Below are 17,143 nucleotides of genomic sequence, written 5' to 3'. Positions count from 1 at the left end.
GGAAAGAGATGACCAGGGAGGGAACTAGGAGCTTTACGATGTCATTGGTTAGGAAGGAGGGTATTTTGGAGATGTTGCGGAGGTTGAGGAGGCAAGATTTAGACAGTGATTGGATGTGGGGCCGAAAGGATAGTTGAGAGTCCAGGATTACACCTAGCACTCTGAAATGCGGGGACGAGTGGAGAGTTGAGATGTTGATTTTTGACACAGAAGTCAGGGGAAGGGGCACGTGGGGAAGGAAATATTATGGGCTTGGTTTTTGATAGACTGAGTTTGAGAAAGTGATGTGACATCCATGTTTATATGTCTGTAAGTAAATTAGTTATATGTGAGGAGACTGATGGAGTTAGCTGAGGGGTAGAGACAAAGGTTTGAGTGTCATCAGTGTAGAAATGTATTGGAAGGCACGGAGGCTATGAGCTCACCCAGGCAAGAGGTTTAGATGGAGAACAGGAGTGGTCCAAGAATAGAACCTTGTGGGACCCTGACAGAGAAAGGAAGGGGAGAGGAGGAAGTAAAGTTGTGACGCTGAAGGTGTGGTGGGATAGGTAGGATGAGAACTAGCAAAGAGTACAGTCACGGAGACCAAAGGATTGGAGTTTTTTTAAGAAGGAGGGGGTGGTCTACTGTGTCAAAGGCAGCAGAGAGGCCCAGAAGTAGGAGTACAGAATAATGTCCATTTGGATTTGGCCGCCAGTTTAAGGTGGAGTTTAAGGAGAGCAGTTTTTGTGGAGTGTTGAAGGGGAAATCGTGATTGAAAGGGTTTAAGAAGATTATTTTCAGTGAAATGGGCGCTCAGTTCCTTGCAGACTAGACATTCAGGAAGTTTGGAGGAAAAGGAGAAGCAAGGAGATGGGGTGTAGGTTGTTCAGATTGGTTGGGTCCAATGAAGGTCTTTTTAAGTATGGGAGTGATGCCAGAAGAGTGGGAGAAATTGAAGATATGGGTTACAGAGTGTAGAATAGAGTCAGAGGGTGACCGCAATATTTTCAATGGTACATGGTCCAGGGGGAAGGTGGTTAGGTGGGTGTTGAAAAAAGTTTAGCAACCTCGTCTATAGTAGCAGGGTTGAAAAAGGGAAGAGTTGATTGAGCTTGTGAATATGAAATGATATCTGTACAGCAGAGATCTCATCACAAATTGTATCAATCTTATTTTTGTAGTGATTGGCGATCTCCTGGGCATTGGATCAGTTAGTGGATGAAGGCAGTGGAGGACTAAGTAGCGTTAAGGGTAGAGAAGGGTTGATGGGCATGGGATGATAATGAGAGTGATGAAATAGGTCTTGGCAGTGAGGAGACAGGATTTGTATTTTTGGAGGGCAGATTTATATTGGTTGAAGTCTTTAGAAGACTTATTCTTACACCTGAGGCGCTCAAGAGATGTTTTTTGAGACTTCTGGTGTCGTCTGTTTGCCAAGGTTGTAGGGTTTGGGGCCTAATCTGTGTGTACTGAGGGGGGCAAGCTCATCCAGGGTGGAGGACAGAGATCTATTGTAGACAGAAGTGGTAAGTTTGGGGCAGGACATGGGTGAGATTTTGTCAAAGAGGTGGTCAGTGTCAGGGAAGAGAAGGGTTAGGTGGCAAAGGTTTCTATGGGTAACTGTTAGGTGGTTGGAGGGAGAGGAGGTGAGAGTCTCGGAGATTATGAAACTAATATTGTGGTGATCAGAGAGAGAAAAATGATTGTTGGAGAGGTTGCACAGAGTGCATAGGTAAGAGAATACATAGTCAAGGGTGTTGCCATCAGAGTGAGTAGAAGCATGAATCCATTGCTTCAGATCAAAATAGGAGGTTAGACTGAGAAGTTTAGAAGTAGCAGGAGTGTTAGTTTTAACAGTGATGTTGAAGTCACCGAGAATGATTTTGGGATTTTCAGAAGAGAGAAAGTAGGGTAGCCAGTCATCAAGAAAGGTTGATACGGGTCCATCTCCCTACCCTACTGAACTCAATGGGCGGGCAGAGAGGATGGGCAGGAACTGTGTGCCTGTGAGAGTGCACGTTAATGACCAGTGTACTATCTCCTGAGCAGCGGCGGGCCCCCCTACAGTGGCGGAACTCCAGGGCCCCAGCGCAAGTGCGACTGTTGCAACCCTGGTAATTCCCCCACTGCTATGACATGACACAGACCACACAGCTTCTCCTCCCAATGTCCCTCCAATCCGAGTCAAAGAATTCTATGAAATCACACTGACCTCACAGCTCTTGCTTCCAATATCCCTCTATCCGACTCTTTATTTCTGGTGCTCTTAGGATGTGGGCTGAACCCCAGGCCTCCTTACTTTCAAAGTAGGGCTGTTGGACCTGCATTGTATGTAATATCAGAAACCTTTAAATAAAAAGAGACCTGACCAGTGAGGTGAGGAGGATTCTGGGAATGTCATTTGATTTTACTATTTGTGTTCAAATCTAGAGTTTTCCTCCTGTGAAGTCTGGAGATCATATGACCATCACATTGCCTCCAACTCCCTCCCTGATAGAATAGAGAAATAAAAAGAAGATTCTAGAAGTCACCAGAGCGATCATTGAGTTGCTGACAGGAGAGGTGAGGGGTGCTGGGAAGGACATTGTGATGGAGAATAAGCCGCCCCTCACATCACCGGGTAAGAGGAGACTTTATTGTAAAGGAGAGAGCAGTATGGAGGGTCCACCTAGATCCCCCATCATCTGATAAACACATAGAAACAATGTATTCAGTCAGTGTGTGTGTTTCCCACAGATGGATCCAGTAATGGGAACCCACCAGAGAGATGTCCCCGTCCTCTGTATTCCTGGGATTCCACACAGGAAGGTCACACCATCCCTCACCATCATCAGGTAGATGCATAATAATCACGGTAGTTGTTATTTATACACAAGCTTGTTTGATACAATGTAGTTGTTTTATTAAATATTCAGTGTGGAAGGAAGGGCAAGTCTCTTGAGAGGGGAGGGGCCTGCTAATGGCGCCGGGAGGTGGAGTAGACTAAACTCCAGGAGAGCGCCCGTCCAGTATGCGGCTCGACACAGACCAATGCTCCCCCCTACCTACCTGCCTGAGATCCCTGCCGGTCCAAACTGACCAGTCCCCCCTGCCTGTACCTCCACCTACCAGCTGTCCCTGAGCGCCAGATCGCCGGCGGAAGTTCCCGATATCAGAGTAGGAGGGACTGACACCGGAGGAGGATCCGGAGAGTGAGCCGCAGAGATGCCGGGAGGACATGTGTGCCCGGCCAGCGACGGGAGGAGACGCCGGCAGTTGGCTGGCCCTGAAAAGTGCGGAGTGGCGTGTCAGCTGAAAGCCTGTGTGATCTGCAGCCGTGGAGTACACACCGTATGAAGCCGGAGAAGCGGGGAGAGGTGAGAGGGGATTTACCCCCCAAATGTTTGGGAATTTCATGATAAATCTAAGCCAATAATAAGCATATACAAGAATTATACTGTAGATATACAGTGCTAAAAAGTGATCTCTTTGCTTGCATGATTTAAAGTAATCTATGCTGAAGACACCATCTAAGGACCTTCAAAGGGGCATATGGTGGAGAGGCTGCTAAAAACTTAAAAGCTTTATCACTGAATATTTTGGAAGCTGCACAGTACCTATTGATCAATAGAAGAGGCAACAACTGGGGGGAGAAAGGAACCACCAGGCAGCTGAAAAAATCTTTTACATAAATTATTCTCCTATACACAGGGGGGAAGCAAAGATAAGGAAAAAGACTGTCTAAAAATTAAAAAAAAAAATCAGGTAAAGACGGAGGAGGAAAATTACCAAAATTAAGTACCAGTCCAGGGTCTATTAAAAAGTACATGACCCCTGAAGCTACCGGGGAAAATAGTAAAAAGTTAACACCAACAAAACTAAAACAAAGCAATGAAAGTAATAAAAACCCGCAACCAAAAAACAACAGAGAAAAGTGAAGGTAATACCCCAGTTCAAATGGACAATGTACAGATGGATTAAGACCCTGATATAGGAGGAGATGAAGCGATGAAAGTTAAAGACCAAGTTCCCACTAAAGATGAAATAAAAGAAATGTTCTCAAATTTAGAAAAATCTATTAAAAAAGATATGCTAATCTTACATGAAGACATAGGACAATTATTGCAGAGAGTTGAGAAGGTAGAAGAAAAAACGGAAAACCAAGGAAAAGCACTAAAAAGGAAGAAATAAGGAGAACACAAATAGCCCAAAGAGACATACTTTATAAACGGGAAGACCGGGAAAATAGAGATAGAAGGCAAAACTTAAGAGTCAGAGGAATACCAGAAATTGGGCTAGAGGAAAAACTGGAAGAAATATTGGAAGCAGTGTTTAACCCTCTACTAGAAAGAGAAATAACAGCAAAACGTGGAATTGAAAGAGTGCATAGGATCAGGAAACCACAGAATTCACCAAAGGACTCTCCAAGGGATTTAATAGTAAGATTTCATAGATACGAGACAAGAGCTAAGATTTGGGAAAAATTAAAAAGCCGACCCCTTTGAAATATAGAGATGTGAATGTACAAGTTTTTGCTGATCTATCCCAGGAGACATTGACAAGGAAGCGGATATTAAAGCCGATGGTGGACCTTTTGAAACAACAAAACATCTCTTATTTCTGGGGCTTTCCGGCCTGTTTGGGAGTCCGAAGAGAAGGGAAGACACTAAAACTGAGATTCCCAGAAGATCTAGAAGAGTTTGGTAAAAGCCTGAAAATCCCTATGCCGGAAATACCCGGTTGGACAGCCCTCTGGGAAATAGGTGGAGAGGAAGAAGAAGATCAATGGAATTTGAAAACAAAGAAGAAATAACTTGGAGAAAAAAGAGACGGCACAGTGAGGGAGAGGGCGGGGGGAGGGAGTGGAGGTGACTGGCGGGGGAGGGGGTGAGGAAGGGTGAGGAGACGGAAGAAGAGTCTTGAAAAGAACTGGACGGGATGCTGGGGAGTTGGGACAATCAACCTCTGATGGTTCCATAAGTGAGGAAAAGGGAACCAGGCTTACAGGTGCAGAGCACCACCCGAGGGGAAAATGTCGATATAAGGAGGGAGGTAGCGGATCGACTGGGAAGGCCCAGGGGAAGAGGGCCAAAACCCCATTGGCACACAATCAAAGGGATGGAATGGGGGAGGGAGGTTGAGGGGAAAAGAGGGGGGGTTTGGGGAGAGGGGGGGGGGATAGGAAAAAACAACTACTGCCCTAAGAATATATCCTATGCTCCAGTCAGAAATAATTCCCCCTTAATAAGTGGTAAAGAAATGTTAAACAATCCATTACGAATTAGATGACAGAAATACATTTTGTGACACATAATGTCAGAGGTCTAAACACCCCGGAAAAAAGACAAAAAATCATGAAAGAAATTAAAAATATGAAAGCTAACATAGTCTTCCTGCAGGAAACTCATATCCCACACTCATCCAATACTAGGTTATACTCAAAAGACCACCCCATCTGGTATTATGCAGACTCTGCAACAAAAAAGCAGAATACAGTTTATTCTGGAAGACAGGATAACAGATGTGACAGTATTCACCGTCACTGGAATTTAAAGACAGATAAGTAATGGTTTGGATTGCTTCATATTTGTCAGCAATATCTCCATATAGAAATATTAAGATTTATTCCCGTTTGCCATGGAATCTGTAATTCCTAAATGCTGTGTATATTAAATATCTTTCAATGTCAGAAAGGTTTTCCTTTTGTTTGTGTATTGGGAGGGAATGTGGATTGCCCTGTCTTACGGCTCCAGACGGCTCCATTGTTCTGTGTCTGGCTATTGTGTACATTGATTGCCCCCTGGGGCTTCTGTCTCATTACCCATAACAGTCCTTCTAATCAAGCTATCGGACCAATCCCTGCTGACTAATTTTCAAGTCCTCATTTGCATGGCCAGGAGGACTACATGTACTTTACAATTGACCAATAGGAAAGCGGTTGTTGGGGCGGGATGTTACAAATTCTGTATAAAAGTGTGCTGTGTACTTCCAATAAATGGTCGTCCTGTTTGAACTTGCATACAGCCTGCCTGGTGTTTGTTCTAATGGATTCCGAACGGCACATAGCTGTAGTTTGGATCCCGGAGCCTTGGATGAGCGAACCATCAGACGTTGCGATCTGTAAGCTGACTCACTAGTAGCAGAGGAGTGTCGGGAGAGCGGAAGCGAGCGAGCAAGGGTCTCGTTACAACAGATAATGAGGGTAGATATCTCTTTTTGAAAGGGAAACTGTTTTCAAAAGAGGTAACTTTGGTAAATATATATTGTCCAAATGATAAACCCATGGAATATCTTGGGGAAAATACTAGATAAATTAGAGGAGTTTAAAATGGGGTGGGTGATAATGGCCGGAGATTTCAATCTATGTTTGGATCCTGAGGTGGATAACACATCGAATGTACAGAGATGTAGAACCACACACAAATGATTAAAAATAAGTTATTTCAGCATCAACTCTTGGACACATGAAGGGTATTTCACCCAAAAGAACGGGACTATACGTTCTACTCCTCTGTACATAAGATACATTCAAGAATCGGTTATATATTGATTGAACATAGAGGAATAGAGGCAGTGACAGAGATAAAAAATAGGGATCAGAACATGGTCAGACCACGCCCCAGTTAAGATGAAGTTGAAAATAGAAGGGGGACAGACTAAAATAAACACTTGGAGACTAAATGAGGAACTTTTAAGAGAAATGGGGAGCAGAAATAGGAAAAGAATTAGAATTTTATTTCCAAATAAATGAAAAGGAAGAAACATAAAAAAATATACTATGGGAAGCTCAAAAAGCTTATATGAGAGGTATTTTGATCACTAAAGGGGCTAGGAGGAAAAAAGAGAGAGTAGAGAAAAAAGAAAGATTGATAAACGTCATCTATGGGTTAGAACAACAACAAAAAAGCACCCAGAATATAGAGATCCAACACTAACTAGAAATAAGAAGGGATGATTTAAAAGAAATATTAGTACAAGAAATTAGACAGAGTAATAACAATCTCATAAAAGAGAACTATCAATGGAAAAACAAAATCGGGAAGAATTTGGCAAGGGTCATAAAAAGGAAACAATGAACTATGTAGAGAAGATAAGAGATGGAAAGGGGGAATTCATATATTCAACTATAGCAAAGGTGTTCCAGGAGTATTGTGGGAAATTATATAACATTAAAGAGTCAACAGAGAAGAAGGGCCCAAATAAAATAAGCAAAATACAGCAATATATAAGGGAATCAAATCTCCCCAAGTTACAACAAGAAAAAATAGATTACTTAGAAGCTCCGATTACAGAGGAAGAAATAAAAATAGCCCTTAAAACCACTAACTCAGGAAATAGCCCCGGACCATATGGGTTTACAGTAAACTACTATAAGAAGTATAAAGATCTACTGTTACCCAAATTAAGAGACTATTTTAATGGTTTAGGCCAAGTATACGAAATGAGCAAAGAAGCCCTCCTCGCCTCAATTACTGTACAGTTATCCCAAAGGAAGGAAAAGATGCTACAATATGCTCTAGTTACTGACCCATCTCATTACTAAATATAGATAAAAAACTTTTTGCAAAAGTGTTGGCAACCAGATTAAAGAACCTGATGACAAATTAGGTCCACAACGACCAAGTGGGCTTTATACCGGGGAGACAGGAAAGGGACAACAGAGTGAGAACACTCCTATTGTTGCAACAGATGGTGAGGAGTGGATCCCAGGGATTAATATTATCAATAGATGCAGAAAAAGCATTTGACAGGGTAAGTTGGGAGTTCATGATTAGAACCCTGGAGGAATTGGGGATTGGAGGTAAAATGCTGGCATGGATCAGAGGCGTAACTAGAACCTTCAGGGCCCTGGTGCAAGCAACCATGCACGGCCCCCCGGAAACCTAGCCGGGGCCCTTCCTTTCAAGCCTGGGGCTCCTCCCACTGATCCGGGGCCCTTCACTCTCGTTGCGGGACCCTTTATTACGGTCCCGCAGTGGGACCCTTTCACAAGTTCTGCAGTTGGCACAGTGGGGGGGGGGGGGGGCAGGGGAGCACACAGGGGCCAAGAGACAGCAGAACACAAGTGAACTGGATAGGAGGAGTGGCAGGGGCAGCATACAGAGGAACCAATCTCCTCCATTTTCCTCCTGCAGCTACAGGAGGAAAAAGGAGGACAGTGATTTCTCTACATGCTGCCCCCACGCCCCTCCTATCCAGGTATACAGTGGAGCTGCATGGGCCCCCTGGAGCATGGGGCCCGGTTGCAATTGCAACCCCTGTAGTTACGCCCCTGGCATGGATAAAAACAATATACAACCAGTGGCGTCACTAGGGGAGTGCGGTCCGCACCGGGTGACACCCGCCAGAGGGGTGACACCACCTAAGCCTAAACCGAGTCCAAACATTCCTGAAATGCCCCCAGCGTGTGCGGGCAGCGGGTTGTCTACACGCCGGGACGTCTCTCCAGCTGCCTGCAGTCTTCTCTGTCACTGTGTGTACGGAGTACGGACTCGGAGTTCACTCACTGAATCCGCCCCTCCTCTTCTTGCTGTGATCATGTTTACTTCCTGACTGAGTGTACAGAGGAGGAGGGGGGAGGAGGCACACCACACCACGCTGCTTGAATGGCATTCAGACTCGTCAGGATAAGAGAAGCTGGGACGAGACAAATTGCAGGTAACCCTTCCACTGCTGGCACATTATCACTGGAAGGGATCATCCATGTTCTTTTTAACTTCAAAAAAATTGAACTTCAACAGTATTTTACGTTTTAGGAGAGTGCTGCTGTAATATGTCATCTACTATATATCCAGTCTCTTGTATACTACAGAAGCATGTCCGCAATCTCCAACACCCCCTGTATAATGTCCGCAATCTCCAACACCCCCTGTATAATGTCCGCAATCTCCAACACCCCCTGTATAATGTCCGCAATCTCCAACACCCCCTGTATAATGTCCGCAATCTCCAACACCCCCTGTATAATGTCCGCAATCTCCAACACCCCCTGTATAATGTCCGCAATCTCCAACACCCCTGTATAATGTCCGCAGTCTCTGACCGTCTCCTTGTATAGTGTCTGCAGTCTCTGACCGTCTCCTGTACAATGTCCGCAGTCTCTGACCATCTCCTGTATAATGTCCGCAGTCTCTGGCAGTCTTTTGTATGATGTCTGCAGTCCCTGACAGTCTCTTGTATCATGTCCGCAGTCTCTGACCATCTCTTGTATTATTTCCACAGTCTCTGACCATCTCCTTTATCATGTCTGCAGTCTCTGACCATCTCTTGTATTATTTCCGCAGTCTCTGACCATCTCCTGTATCATGTCAGTAGTCTCTGACCATCTCTTGTATGTGGGAGGAATTTTGCCCTTTCCTTACCCCTACACTGTGAGTTACACACCCCTGTCTCCTGCACTCTTTTTGTTTTGTACTCCTAATTTTTTTTTATACATTACACACTCCTGGGCCCTGCGTTCTGTGCATTATGTACTCCTGGACATGCTCTCTGTGTGTATCATGTACTCCTAAACCTGGAACTGGCTATAGCCCTCTGTGCATTACATTCATCTAAATCTTGAACCCATTGCATTACACACCCTGGACCCCTGCAGCCTGCACTATGTATCCTAAACCCGTCACTGGCTGCAGCACTCCCCAACCCCTGTGCTCTGCTTTACACACTCCCGCACTATATACACAATACTGTACATTATATACTTCTCACCAAAGTCTTCATTGTCTCAACAGTTGCTGGTTGCTAAGCAGTCGCTGACTATTTTATTGAATTTATTCTTTAGGTAGGCTCAGACAAAGCAATCGAAGCATATTTTATAGGTACAAGGAAGCCTGGGTTTTGTTTAAACATATCCCTTAAGCCCCTCCCACAATTTACCGCAAGCTAGCATGCTGCAGGTCTTTTTACTACTCCAGTGTCCCTCATTGTGAAGTTAAAAAGTAGGGAGGTATGATTAAGCGGTGACAGCAGGCTCTTTTCCTCGCTCAGTCCACCAGTGAACAGGTAGCGAGCTGCGGGCTGTCAGTTTATCTTCCCCACTTCCCCCCTCTTTTCTCCTGTCAGCAGTGCAGGAGAAGAGAGAGCGGCTCTCATCTGATTGCCGCCCAGCTTACTGCCCGGTCTGTTTCCCTTCCCGCTGGCCACCGCGGAGGGCCAATCAGAAGAGACTAGGGGGCATCATGGGACATGTAGTCCCGGAAGATTGGCGGCCCCATTTGTTGTCCACAGGGAGCAGACCACAGCCCCAGAATGAACTCTGCTAGGGGTAGAGATTGAGGACTGGGAACCTGGGAAAAAGCTGAGGGAGGGAGTGCTCCACCATAAAGAGGACTGTGCTGGGGGAAGTCAGAGAGAGCCACACTGCCCAGCACCACCAGAGAGAGAAAGACTGTGACACTGCCAGGGTACAGACGGGCTACACTACTGACCAAAGTCAGCCTGGTTAACCCAGAGGGAGCGAACGTATAACCGGAGGGATCACTGCTGCAATTTTGCTGGGTCTGGCAGGATGGCCTGTCAGCCATTATCCGTTACTGCTCCTAGGGACTGAGCCATTAGGAAGTGCCTAATCTGCTATCCTGTAGGCCTTATTGACCGTCGCAACCTGCTTCAAAAAACGCCAACGCTGAGCTGCTGCCCGGCCCGAATATAGGGGGGGGGGGGGTGACACCATGTTTTACCGCACCAGGTGACACCAACCCTAGTGACGCCACTGATACAACCACCCTACTGCTAGGGTGAAGGTTAATGGGACCCACTCAGAACCATTTGGAATGTCTAATGGAACAAGACAGGGATGTCCCTTATCCCCGCTGCTGTTTGTCCTCTCTTTGGAACCCCTACTGGCAACCATAAGGAAGTACCCAGACATCACAGGAGTAATGGTGGGCGATGTGAAGCACAAGGTAGCCGCATTTGCGGACGACGTTCTGCTCTACATCTCCAACCCAAGAATAACCCTCCCCAATCTGATGGAAATCCTAAGAAAATACGGAGAGCTCTCCAATTTAAAAATCAATCCGTTAAAATCTGAGATACTAAATATTAACATAAAAAAAGAAGAAGAAAAACTGAGACAGGAATTCCCATTCTCTTGGAAAAACACAGGTTTAAAATATCTGGGGATTATATTAACAACAGAACCCGAAAGCCTATATAAAGAAAATTATATACCATTGTTAAACTAAATTAAAATGGAACTAAATAGGATATCAAATGGGGGCGTGGCCTGGATCGGCATGCGATAGGACGCATGTAGCTGGAGCTCCGCCGGACTATCATCCTTACCTGTAAATCCTGTCCCCCCGAGTCCGCTACTGGTGCACCGCTGCTCGCTGGGACACCCCGCACCTCTGCAGTTATGTCCCCGCCGAAAAAGTCGTCTGAGGCGGCCGCCAAACTGGACAAGTTCCGCCGCCAGGACAAGGAAGCTTCCCCTCAAAATGGCGCCGAGTGCCCTTCAGGCTCCGATGCGGCGGCGGGAGCGGATAACGCGGCGGTCCTGGAGGCAATCTCGGCATGCCAGGCGACTCTCACCAGCAAGATTGATGAGGTGAAAGTCAATATCTCCCTTATCAGACAGGACATGCGGCAGCTGAGGGACAGGGTGTCAGAGGCTGAAACCAGACTTGGCAATATGGAGGATGCCCTCCCCCCCTTCAGCACTCTGCCGACCATCTCCAGCAGCAGGTTGCTTAGATCTTACAGAAATAGGACGATTTGGAAAACAGGCTGCGCCGCTGTAACCTGAGATTCGTTGGCCTGCCGGAGGGTGTGGAGGGACCTGACCCCGCCGCCTACCTGGAGCGGCTGCTCATCCAGACCTATGGCAGGGAGTCCCTGTCGCCCACATTCGTGGTGGAGCGGGCACATCGACTGTCCGGTCGCCCGCCGCCCCCGGGGGTCCCACCGCGCACATTCATAGCGAAACTCCTCAACTACCGTGACAGGGACGCCATCTTGTGTCTGGCGAGGCTGAAAGGCAATATTCCCCTGGACAGCGGGAGAGTGGCGGTGTTTCCGGACTTCTCGGCAGAAGTGCAGCGACGCCGCAAGGGATTCCTGGAGGCCAAGAAGAGGCTACGGATAAAACACATCAAATATGCCATGATGTACCCTGCTCGTCTTCGGGTGGAAGGTGAGGACCGCGTGCATTTTTTTGAAGATCCTGAGGCGGTCATCTCCTGGCTGGAACGCCTGGAGGCCCGTGCTTAGCGGCCGGGGGTCGCCTTCCCGCCTGATTGATGCTTCCCTATGTTTTGCCCTGGATTGTCTCCTTTTTTGCTGAGGCCTTCTGTTGGTCAGCCTTGACCAGATCATCTTCCCCCTCCTTGCCTACCCCCTCTGTACCAGACCATCCGGACTGTGAACACTCCTGAGCTACGGGACTCCTGGGGTACAGAGGGGAGCTGCTATTTTTTCCCTAACTTGGACGGCCTTCCTTATTTGTTTCATGCTTCATGCACAACTTTCTTTCACCAGGGGACTCAGTTCGTCTCGGGTCCGGCGGAGGACGCCGGGTATCTTGATGTCTTCTCCACTACCTGGGCTGCGTCAATAGCCCGTCCTGCCGCCCAGCGGTTTTTCGTCCCCTGCACCCAACTGGCTTGGGTGCCTGGTCCCCATGGATTTACTTTTCCCCCTTTTCTCTCTACTCCTTCACCCTTTTTGCTCGGAGCTTGCGGCCCGCCTCTCTGGGACCTCCCCTGTGGAGCCTGGTGATGCGGATTGCGGGCCCGACTGTTTCCCTCCCTTCAGTACCCAAGTCCATTGGGGACCTTTGTTTTTGTTTTGGGTTTTTCAGGGGCTCTATGCCCGCACATGTTGGGGATGGTGCAGGGCGGGGTGGGGGGTTATTGTTTACTTCATCGTGTTTATTGTGCTGAGTTATATGCCTAATTTCTCATTACATTTTCCATTGCTTGATGTCCTGAAATGGTGTAGTGTTCCTATTGATACTACTTTTATGTTTGTACTGACAGCTATGTGTCTCCTGGGATTGGTGTGCCGTGTGGGGGGGGGGGGGTTTGGGACCCTGGAGCTGCAGCGCCTCGATTTTATGCATCAGTTTAGATGGCCGCCTTGAAGTTGATGACCTGGAATGTCCGGGGCATCCGTGATAAACGTAAACGTTCAGCCGTGTTTGCCTTCCTTAACCACTTGCCGACCGCTCACATGGAGCGTACTGCGGCAAAGTGGCTCGTTCCCGTCCTGCAAAGTAGACCTACATCGCTGGACTCCTCCCCCTGTAGGCGGCGCTCGCGCGCCGCCGGAGGCGCGCTCCCGCTGTTTTCATTCACAGCGGGAGTCGGGCCAGGGGAGGAGCAGCGGCGATTGCCGCTGCTCTGCCCCGATCGTTGGGGAATCGAGTGAGGAGATCCGCCCGCCTGTGTAAACAGAGCGGGCGGATCTCCATAGTGACCGGGACTGACAGATCGGAGTGTTCAGCATAGCTGAACATCCGATCTGTCCTTCTGTCACTCAGTCACCTCCCCCCCCCCCCACACGTCAGTAAGCACCAGGCATACATTAACCCCTCCCTCTCCAATAAAATTAACCCCTTCACTGCCAGTGTCATTTTTACAGTAACAGTGCATATGTATAGCACTGATTACTGCAGTAATGTCACTGGTACCCCCAAAAGTGTCAAAAATGTCAGTCAAGGGTCCGATTTGTGCGCCGCAATGTCGCAGTCCCGCAAAAAAAATCGCAGATCACCGCCATTACGCGTTAAAAAAAAAAACACCAAAAATGACAGAAATCTTTCCCTTTGTTAGTAAATGCAATAACTTTTGCGCAAACCAATCAAAATACGCTTATTGCGATTTTTTTTTTTTACCAAACATAGGTAGCAGAAAACAAATTGGCCAAAAATTTAAAAAAAAATTGATTTTTACATTTTTTTGGGGGGGAATTTCATATAAAAAAATGTTAAAAATATTGTTATTTTTTCAAAATAAATGCTTTTTTTTGTTTATAGCGCAAAAAGTAAAAATCGCACAGGTGATCAAATACCACCAAAAGAAAGCTCTGTTTGTGGGAAAAAAAGGACATAAATTTCGTTTGGGTACGGCATCGCACGACCGCGCAATTGTCAGTTAAAGTCGCACAACGCCGAATCGCAAAAAGTGGCCTGGACGGAAGACAGCAAAATCCTCCGGTGGTCAAGTGGTTAAAACTCAAAGGGTAGCCATCCTTGTCCTTTTGGAGACTCATTTGGATGGCCAGATGCACCTTTCCCTGCATAGACCCTGGATTGGTTGGTCATACCACTCTGCGTACACCTCCCACTCCAGGGGTGTGGCGATTTTAGTGGCCAAGAGCACTTCCAGCTCCGGGGCTCTCAGACGGACCCACAGGGCAGGTTAATTTTTTTGCGGGTACTGATTTATGGAGAGCCCTTTTTGCTTTTAGCCTTTTATGTCCCTCCCCCTTTCTCTATGACGATAATAGCGGCTGGTCTTACTTACATGTCCCAATTCCCTAACATACCGGCTATTTGGATGGGGGATTTTAATAATGTCTTTGACCCCTCTTTGGATGGATTGCAGCCCTTCCCCCAGGCCCCGCATCTGGTGACCAGCACTAGATTTGCTAGGTTGCTGGAGGCGGCGGGCCTGGTGGACTCGTGGCGGTTTATGTTTCCCCAACAGAGAGCTTACTTGTGCTTCTCCTCGACGCACCATACCATGTCCCCAATTGACCTCATCCTGGTCTCCCGGGTTCTGTCCCCGTTCCTGGTGGCGGTCGGGTTCTCCCCCCGGTCGCTGTCGGATCACAGTCCCTATTGGATGACGCTCAGGCTGGACCGGTGCAAACCGCGCCCGGCCTGGCGTCTCAACCCTATGTGGCTGACCCTGATGCCTGAGGAGACCCCATTGGCCGCCTGCTGGACCCAATTCTTCACCGATAACAAGGGCACTGACTCCCCGTTGGCGGTGTGGGAGGCGTTCAAGCTGCACGCCAGGCTTTCTCTACAGACCCATATAAAACGATTTAAATCTGACTCGGCAGCAGCATACTCCCGTGCGGTGGCTGAGCTGCGGGGTGCTGAGGATGCGTATCTGGCAGACCCCTCGCAGGCGAATGCCTCCAGATTGGGGCTTCTGTCGCGGGCGGTCTCCCAGATAGAATACGAATGTGCCAAGACTAAGTTGCTATTCCAAAAGCAGAGGATCTTTGAGCAGGGTGAGCGGGCGGAACGATTACTTGCCTATCTGGTACATTGTGAGGACAGGCCGCCTGTGGTGAACACCCTGCGCTCAGACTCGGGCACTCCTGTTACTGACTTGGAGGAGGTGACAGAGCGGTTCCGTCTCTTCTTCAGCCAACTGTACTCCTCCAGGGCCCCCGTGGAGGACGCGGCAATGCATGTGTTCCTGGACGCGGTGGAATTCCCCTCGCTGACAGAGGAACAGGTCCTGCTTTTGGAGGCCCCCCTCACGGAGGAGGAGGTTGCTGAGGCTATGTCCAGGTTTCCCAGGTCGAAATCCCCGGGCACTGACGGTCTTCCCATAGAATTTTATGCCCACTATTCGGAAATTCTTGTCCCTAAATTGCTACAACTGTTCACTCACATGTTTGAGGAATTTACCCTGCCCCCCCACCATGAGGGAGGCTATGATCGTGTTAATCCCTAAACCAGGAAAGGACCCTCAGTGCCCGGAATCTTATCGCCCTATCTCTCTCTTGCAGGTGAACATTAAGATACTTGCTAGATCCTGTCCATCCGCCTGAACAAGGTGATCTTATCGCTTGTTCACGAGGATCAGGCAGGATTTATGCCTGGTAGGAATATGTCCTTTAATCTCCGCAGGCTCTTTATGAACCTCCAGGCCACACATGAGAACTGCGGGGAGAGAGTAGTGGTGACTCTGGACACGGCAAAGGCCTTCGACTCCGTTGAGTGGGGGTTTCTGTGGGAATGTCTCCGGAGGTTTGGCTTCGGACCCAACTTCATCAAGTGGGTCAGGCTCCTGTATACTGCCCCGACTGCCAGGGTGTTGGCCAATGGGTGGCCCTCCGCGGGGTTTCCACTCGCTAGGGGGACCAGGCAGGGGTGCCCACTCTCTCCCCTGCTATATGCCCTGGTGGCAGAGCCACTGGCTATTGCCATCAGGGCCCACCCGGACATACACGGCCTTCGTGTGGGCCCCCTGGTGGAAAAAATTAGCATGTACGCCGATGACACCCTCCTGTACCTGGTGGACTCAGGGGACTCTCTCACTACGGCCCTTTCCCTTATAGATACGTACGCCACTTATTCCGGACTGCAAATTAACTGGGATAAATCCCAAATTCTCCCCGTAGACCCCCCGACCCGGGGGGGACCCCCACGACGGGACCCCTGCAGCGTGTAGACAGTTTTAAATACCTCGGGGGTTTGGGTCACGACACGCCCCCGGGACTATATCGGGACAATATCCAACCCCTCTACCCCCTGATTAAGGCCAAGACTCAGATTTGGTCAAGATTGCCACTGGGTCTAATGGGTAGGGTAAACTTAATCAAAATGGTACTACTGCCAAAGATTTTGTATGTTCTCTGGCACTCCCCAAACTACCTCCCGTTAAAATATTTTAAACAAATGGATTCTCTCCTGAAGGTGTTTGTGTGGGGCAACAGCCGGCACAAGCTCTCCTGGTGTAAATTGCAGAACCCCACCAACCTCGGGGGCGTGGCGTTGCCGGACTTTAATTCTTACTACCTAGCTGCCAAATTATCCCAATTTTTCCACCTCGACAAAATAGACAGAACCCGTTTTCTTTTGCTGCTCTGCCCCCGGTGGTCCCATGCGACGGGCGACCCCCTATCAGTCATCCTGAGGGGTGGGGGTGGTGCGGTGGTGGGGGGGGACACGTCCTCTATGCTCCATCACTACAGCCGTGTTTGGGCGATCGTGCTGGCCAAACTCAGTTACCCCCCGCTCCATGCCCTCACGCCCCTATGGCATAACGGGACCCTTCCGGAATTCCGTACAGTGCCGGACCCTGAGTTGTGGGGGGGCGAGGGAATATATTATCTCTCCCACATAGTGACGGGATCCACCCTCTGCACCTTTGATGACTTGCGAGTTTCCTGTCAGCTACCGGAGCACATGCTATTCCGCTACTACCAAATTAGACATGCCTTCCAGGCGCAGGTCCAGCCTGACATGCCCCCTTTGGAGTCTCTCCCGGTCCTA

The 17,143-nt window shown here is 48.3% G+C and overlaps 1 protein-coding gene across 1 annotated transcript in view; it reads left to right on the top strand.

Annotated features, from left to right (window-relative positions):
- LOC309550278 (uncharacterized protein) overlaps positions 1 to 17,143 on the top strand; it is a gene marked incomplete at its 5' end in the record, with an annotated part of 397,814 nt that overhangs the window by 18,172 nt on the left and 362,499 nt on the right. The window contains 2 exons of the mRNA XM_082250683.1: positions 14,511 to 15,433; positions 15,776 to 15,922. Coding sequence (XP_082106809.1) covers positions 14,511 to 15,433; positions 15,776 to 15,922 — 1,070 coding nt within the window. The remainder of the gene's footprint in view (positions 1 to 14,510; positions 15,434 to 15,775; positions 15,923 to 17,143) is intronic.

Source organism: Pelophylax lessonae (assembly GCF_965119305.1).
Source record: "Pelophylax lessonae genome assembly, chromosome: 3".
NCBI classification, from domain to species: Eukaryota; Metazoa; Chordata; class Amphibia; order Anura; family Ranidae; genus Pelophylax; species Pelophylax lessonae.
The sequence above is the reverse complement of the archived record's forward strand: the minus strand, read 5'-3'. Positions and strand labels throughout refer to the sequence as shown.